At 39.1% G+C, this 7,537-nt stretch overlaps 1 protein-coding gene across 1 annotated transcript; it reads left to right on the top strand.

Annotated features, from left to right (window-relative positions):
• The first annotated feature begins 852 nt into the window (after positions 1-852).
• On the top strand, positions 853-5,798 carry LOC106095294 (nucleoside hydrolase). The gene is made up of 5 exons (XM_059367505.1): positions 853-1,092; positions 1,153-1,332; positions 1,390-1,516; positions 5,169-5,311; positions 5,373-5,798. Exons 1-5 carry the CDS (start codon positions 898-900, stop codon positions 5,775-5,777), a joined length of 1,050 nt encoding a protein of 349 aa, XP_059223488.1. The 5' UTR covers positions 853-897; the 3' UTR covers positions 5,778-5,798.
• Positions 5,799-7,537: the final 1,739 nt, after the last annotated feature.

Below are 7,537 nucleotides of genomic sequence, written 5' to 3'. Positions count from 1 at the left end.
TAGAAAACGTGGAACACTTCATAGGCCGGTGCCCGGTGTTAAAAGAAATTAGGAAAATATATTTTAACAAGGAAATATTAACAGAAAACGAAGTAATAAGTCTTCTTGATGGAGCAGTTGTAGAATGGATACGGCTTGCAAAATACACCAAAATGGCTATGAGATACAGGCTAAATCTGATAAATGAATTCAACTATTAAACTGAATATTATCTGTATATATATGTATAACAATAGCAAAACCCCATATGCAGACTAACGACAATATGTCATGTCTTAGAGATTAATATTAAGTATTTATTTATATATTGTACAAAATCTTACCACACATTGTATACATAAAGAATTATGAAAATAAATACTACTACTACTACTACTACTACTACAGAGTCACAAGCTGTGAAAAAATTTGTCAACGCCGACTATATGAAAAATCCGCAATTACTTTTTGGGCAACCCAATAAATCAATCTCACTAGGTTAACTGGGTTAGGAAGCCTAAATTGAATTAACTTTTACGCTTATCAACGAACGTTTATTTTATTGCTATTCGATGATTGAAATACACACAATCTTAACATATTGACATGTATATGAGATATTATTTCATACCAACGTTTTTTATGTATTGCCAAATTTCTACTTTAACAGGTATCAAGGTAACAAGGCAGATAATCTTGACAAAGCCACAGGCAATAACAAAAATATTAAAGCAAGTCTATTTCTCCAAAGACTTTGCCTGGCAAGGGAGTAGCTGAGAATCAATACCAAACAAATACACACTTCTTTGAATATCCCTTTAATCTTTACTTCCTTTTTGTCATAAAGAGGATTTAAGCTTTCCTAATTACTGGAGAAGAGTGTTTGAAATTTTCGGACCTAACTGGGGGGTTCCCACAATGAGCACCAATTATGTGATATTTGACTGTGATGGTGGCAGCGATGATGCCTGGGCCCTCATGCTGTTGCTTAAAGCCGAAGCTGAGAAGCAGCTGGTGCTTTTGGGTATAACGGTGTGTGGCAGTGGCAACACCACCCTACACAATGCCGCCTATAATATGCTGAGGATTTTGAAGGCCTGCGGAAGAGACGAGGTAAAGAAGGATATTTTTAACCTAAAAGCCTTTTGTAAGGGATAATACAATTCTTTTCAGATTCCCATATTTTTGGGTGCTTCAGATCCTTTGATACCGCCCTTCGATAATGAAAGTCGCACAATGTTCCATGGCAAAGATGGCTTTGGTGATGTCTTGCCTCAGGATGAAGATCTGGATGTCCAGGAAATGGTCGAGGGTGAACATGCTGTGGCTGCCATACATCAATTCTGTATAGAAGTAAATTAAACTGGAATATGCCTTTATGCCATATTGGAAATGTGTCGTTTTTTTCAGAATCCCAAACAAGTTACTGTGATAGGTGTGGGTCCTTTGACAAATATCGCTTTGTGCTATTCCATGTATGGCAGAGATTTTTCGGAAAATGTTAAGGAAATTTTTATAATGGGAGGAAATCATCAAGGTGAGTAGGCGTAAAGGGTTTGGAGAAAAGACAAATACTTTTTACAAAAATTCAATTCCATCGAATAATGATTGCGCCCTCTAGAGGCCAGAAGTCGAATCGGAAAATGAACTAATATGGGAGCTGGTTGCCCAAAAAGTAATTGCGGTTTTTTCATAAAGTCGGCGTTGACAATTTTTTCAACGGCTTGTGACTCTGTAATTGCATTCTTTCTTCTGTCAGTTATCAGCTGTTACTTTTTGCTTGCTTTAGAAAAAAAATGTAAAAAAAGTATATTTGATTAAAGTTCATTCTAAGTTTCATTAAAAATGCATTTACTTTCTTTTAAAAAATATCCGCAATTACTTTTTGGGCAACCCAATATATTAGGTTATAGAGCGATTTGGACCATACATTACGTGATTGTTGGAGGTCGTAACAAACCAGCTTGTGCAAAATTTCAGCCCCCATTGGTTGCGCCCTCTAGAGGCTTAAGAATTCACATCGGTGGATGGGTGTATATGGGAGCTGGATCCTACTATGGATTGATTTGTACCTTACTTAGTACTATTGTTGGAAATCATAACAAAACACTACGTGCCAGATTTTCGCCAAAACCAATAAAAATTGAACCTTTTAGGGGCTGGAGGAGTTTAGTCGGGATATCGGTTTATATCAGAGCTATATTAGATTATGAAACTATTTGAACCATATTAGGCATGGTTGGTGAAAGTCAACATAAACAAATACTTGCATACTTGGCCATAGGGCCTTTGATACCCTATAACTTGCAGCACTAGCCCACACTTTGTTCAAGCAGTCATAGTAGAAAGCGCCCACTCTACCAAGAAGCTCGCACAGTAGAAGTTTCAATGATTCCATAGGAAGATCTGCGGCAATCATCGATCCATTCCTGGTCTGCTCATCTGTCGCTTCGTTCCTTGCCACCCCTTGATGGCCTGGGACCCAGCAAAGCCTGATAGCCTTTGCCATGACTTGAGCTTTCTAACCAGAGTCGACCTCACGCGTCCCGAAGCCAGAGTCTTCAGTGCGCCTGACTGTTCACGTGGTGTATTGTGGCGTTCTGATCGGGCCGCCGCTTCCACAATAACATCGTCTCTACTGTGGTCAGGATTGCGAAGATCTCCGCATGAAGAACACTGCACTCGTCCAGAAGGGTCTCTGAAAGTGTGGGTTGCCCCCAACCTAGAGATTCCTTTTCGGGAAAACTACATCCAAACCATCAACAAGGAAGGACTGTCCTGGCATATAAAATCAGTCGAAACACATATAGCATCGCGCTACACGGAAACACCATCTTTTTGCAGAACAGAATAATGGCCTGAGTTAGATCCATTGCTGTCCAGCTCGTCTGCCGCTTCGTTCCCCGCCACACCTTGATGGCCTTGGACCCAGCAAAGCCTGATAACCTTTCCCATGGCACACCTTGATGGCCTAGGACCCAGCAAAGCCTGATAACCTTTCCCATGGCTCAAAGAAACTCTCTTTTAACCAGAGTCGACCTCACGCGGCCCGACGCCAGAGCTTTTAGTGCCGACTGACTATCCATGTATATGGTCTGATCGGGCCGCCACTTTCACAGTAACAAAGTCTCCATTGTCTTCAGGATCACGAAGACCTTCGCCTGAGAAACACTGCATCAGTCCATAAGGGTCCCGCGAAGTGCGGGGTGCACCTAACCTAGAGATCCCTTTTCGGGAAAACAACACCCAAGCCATCAACAAGGAAGGGCTGTACTGGCATATAATCAGTCGAGCCGCAGGCAACACCATACCTCTGCAGAACAGAAAAATGGCCTGAGCTAGAGGAGCGTCATGTAACTGACTCCTTCAGTCAGTTACATGACAGCAATTCTCGATCTTATGCCTTTGCCAACATATAGGTGCAAAGGCATAAGATCGAGAATTGCATTCAGCGCCTCTCTCGCGGCACTTCTTCTTGCCTCAAGGATTAGCACTGCCGCGGTACACTGTAACTTCTCGATCATTCTGCGAGGGGCACTATTGTTCAGAGCTTTTTGCCAGACAATTTGCGGAATCCGGAATTGCGATCTCCTACCCGGATATATCAAAAGGCAGCTCTCTTCAACACTACACAACATGGTTCCTGTTAGGAGATTCGCTGCCAATTTAAGCTTCTTTCTACCAGTAAGCGAGGTGCTTATGGTCCGCAACATTGTTTCAATGCTCTCCGCATAGCGATCCAGTTGGGGGTTCCTTTATGGTGGTTTATTCCCCTGAGACAACATCAGATCGAAGAAGATATATCCATGGTCCGAAAATGAATTCTCCTCGTACAGTCGTCAATCCCTTAAAATAGTCCCATCGAGACTCGTCAAATTTATGTCTATCACCGCTGACCAATTACATATCTGGAAAGTTGGAACATTACCAATATCACAAACACGCTGGCCGGAATTCAGATTAAACTCATAAATCGACTCACCTATCTTGTTCTACATAGGTCAGCTTTGTATGCAGTCGGATTTCTAGATATTAGACCAATCTCTTGATCCTCACCAGTATGTCGTCTATGTGCATATCCATTTCCACTGGGATATTTTTTCTCGCTATGAGCTGCAACTCCGTCTTCAGCATTGCAAGTTGCAAGCCATGGCAGTCCCGCCAGACTTTTGCCCTTATCATCACCTGCTTTAATTGAGCTCTGAAACTTTCTTTTCACTTATCGTGATGATTGCTGCGATGTCATCAACATATCCACTAAAAAAGTTCCGTCTGACATATCTATTTGTAGTAATAAGTCATAACTGGCATTCCATAGATGCGGTCTAAGTAAAGAGCCTTGTGCCGCTTCTGATGTGACCTCATATTCCCGAGAGTTATAGATAAGTAACCTGTTATGCAAGTAACTTCTCGTTATTGCTATCAGATACGTTGGGATATTAAAGCCTTCTCTAAGTGCCTGGAGGACGCCAGACTATCTGAGGTTATTCAATGCGTTCTTCACATCCAGTACGGCCAAGTGGACAATCGTTCTAGAATAGTGGTTCCTTTGCCTAGATGCCTCTGCCATCTCCACCACATCGTAGACATTCTTGCTCGAAAGCCTTGTTGTCTCATTGAGAGGCCGCCTACCTCAGTGATGGCATCCTGAAGCAGTGGCCTTTTAAGTCGCTCTAAGAGCTTATTGGGCGTATCCAGAGAAACCAACAACCTACAAATTTTAAAATTTCGACGAAAAATCCGTCAAAAACTGAATTTATCATTTGGAAAACTTAAAATGACCATATCTCCTTAACTAAGCCGCGTATAGCAAAAGTAAGGTTTAGTCGTAATCACTGAGAAATTTTTTAATTTTTCATAAAAAAACGCCCAAAACATGAATTTATTACTTGGAAAACTTAAAATGGCCGTAACTCCTTAACTAAGCCTCGTAGAGTAAAAGTAAGAGGTCAAGTGGTGATCACTTCGAAAAATTGGAATTTTTTATGAAAATCGGCCAACAAATTTATTTTCCACTTGCGAAACTTAAAATGGCCACATCTCCTGAGTTTTTGTTTTAAAGATTGAGTCTTTTTGTTAGGTTAGTCAATTTTCTTAGGGGTTTTTTTTTGGTAAAGTTGGTAATTTTTTATTTTGTAAAAATTTTTCCTTAAACTTTCCATTTTGTATTCTATTCCTCTCTTCCTCAGGTGTTGGCAATTTTACACGTTCAGCAGAATTCAATTTCTACTCAGATCCAGAGGCCGCTCATATAGTTTTGACCAGATCCAAATGTCCCATAACCATATTGCCATGGGAGCCTTGTACCCATGAAAAGTTTTTCATATGCATAGTAAGTGGCCTTAAACATTGTCTTATAATTGTTTTAACAACTTTTTTTTTTCTTTTTACAGAAATGGCGCCTTGAACATTTTGGTTCCCAAGCTGCTCGTGAAAATGGTGCCGTGGAATTACTTAATTCCGTAGAAGGCGAACAGTATCTGAAACCCGGTTTTAAGGGTTGGAATCCTTGTGATGCTCTGTTAGTTGCTGCCTTCCTTTTCAAATCACGTTTTGTTCGCAAGCACAGCCTATGGCATTGCGTTGTAGATCTGAGTGGTCATACGCGTGGCCAAATGGTCTTGGATCATTTGCATGAGGTGGATAAGAATCCCAAGAATGTGCGAATTATTGAATCTGTAGATGCTGAATTCTTTAAAACTGTCGTCGAATGGGGTTCTGGTCTAAGGGAATTCAAGTTGAGCACATTTATGGAAGAGGAAAAGGAGAATGTGGTGAAAGTGGAAAATGGATGTTGAGAGGGAAAATAGTTTTTAAGTATTTTTAACGAAAATTTATTTGTGTGTATATATGCGTGGGGAAGTTCTAGAAGTTCAGCTAAGGATGCTATAGATGCATTTATTTTCCTTTTCATTAGGTTTTGTAGATTTTTTAAAGATTTACCTCGGTATTTTTTAGTATTACATGTTTGAAAACAATTGCATAATAAAAATCAAATAAAATGTTATTTTAATGATGTTTTGTACTATTTACTCAAGATATTCCCGGTTAAATTATTTACCAATAATATTAATAATGAACTCTTTGGTTATGTTTCAATTTCTGTCAGGAATCACTAAAAGAAGGTTAAGTCACTTACAAAAACAAAGAGTGGATAGGGCCCATGAACATCATTTATTGTAGATTGTCAAAATCTGCCTATTGTGAATGTTAACAAATGTCATTACAATTTTTTTTCTCCTACAAAATTCAGCATCGACGCATTACTTTTTTCTTTTTATTTCACATCTTTTCCATATACGGCCTGAAATATTTAAATTTTGTGTATTTTATTAATTCAACTTGCAAGCAAGTAAGGAAAAAGTAGTCAATGACAAATTTGACAAGCTTAAGGGCGAAAATTAAAAAAATTTTATATCGGTTGATCGCTTGGCATAACCAAGATATATTCGTTTACAGGTAGTGGCAGTTGCCCAACAACAAAATATTGAGTTCACTACCTGTCAAAAACAGTGATTAGTGCAACTCTGTGTATGTAACTATTGGGTTGCCCAAAAAGTAATTGCGGATTTTTTAAAAGAAAGTAAATGCATTTTTAATAAAGCTTAGAATGAACTTTAATCAAATATACTTTTTTACACTTTTTTTCTAAAGCAAGCTAAAAGTAACAGCTGATAACTGACAGAAGAAAGAATGCAATTACAGAGTCACAAGCTGTGAAAAAATTTGTCAACGCCGACTATATGAAAAATCCGCAATTTGGGCAACCCTATAGTTTGCGCCATTTTTCGTTGTTTGTGTGTATGGTTCTTAACTATAATACACACACACACAACCAAAACTCGTTGCACTTCGCGAAAAAATTGTACTCAGCTGTTTACGGTGTTTACACTATCTGCTAATTATGTCATGGGCTTAACCTTGTTGAGTGAATCCTGAGTTGCTGTCTGCAAGACTTATTCAGACGATATCATCTATTCTCCAAGTAATTGTGACACCACAGGAGCAAGAGTAGTAAGAATGACTTCCATACATTTTCTATCATCTAGATAAATTCAGCAGAGTCAGGATTCACTAATAGAAGGTAAGGTCACTTGCAAAACATAAAGTGGATAGGCCCCATGAACAACATGAAGGATGTCAAATCTGCCAATTGAAAATGTCATCAAATAGGAGAAATCGTAAACAAAGAATGAATGTAATTAGAGAACAAGTTGACATCCTCAATGCCAAGTACCGCTAAAAATTGTATGTCGGCTGATCGCTTGGCTTAACCTTATTCAGTGAATCCTGCAGGAGAGTCAAATAGTTTGGGAATCTTTATATCCTCCAGTCATCGAAGAAAGAAAAACTAAAGCTTCCGCAGACATTGTTCCTGCGAACTTTAAAAAAATTAAATATTTAATTTAAGCAAGTAAAAGCGTGCTAAGTTCGGCCGGGCCGAATCTTATATACCCTCCAGCATGGATCGCATTTGTCGAGTTCTTTTCCCGGTGTCTCTTTTTAGGCAAATTAAGGAAGAGAAAGGAAAGAATAAAAAGTAAAGAATTGCTATGCT

This window comes from Stomoxys calcitrans, chromosome 4 (assembly GCF_963082655.1).
Source record: "Stomoxys calcitrans chromosome 4, idStoCalc2.1, whole genome shotgun sequence".
Classification (NCBI taxonomy): domain Eukaryota; kingdom Metazoa; phylum Arthropoda; class Insecta; order Diptera; family Muscidae; genus Stomoxys; species Stomoxys calcitrans.
Note: the sequence above shows the minus strand (reverse complement) of the source record. Positions and strands in the feature narration are given on the sequence as shown.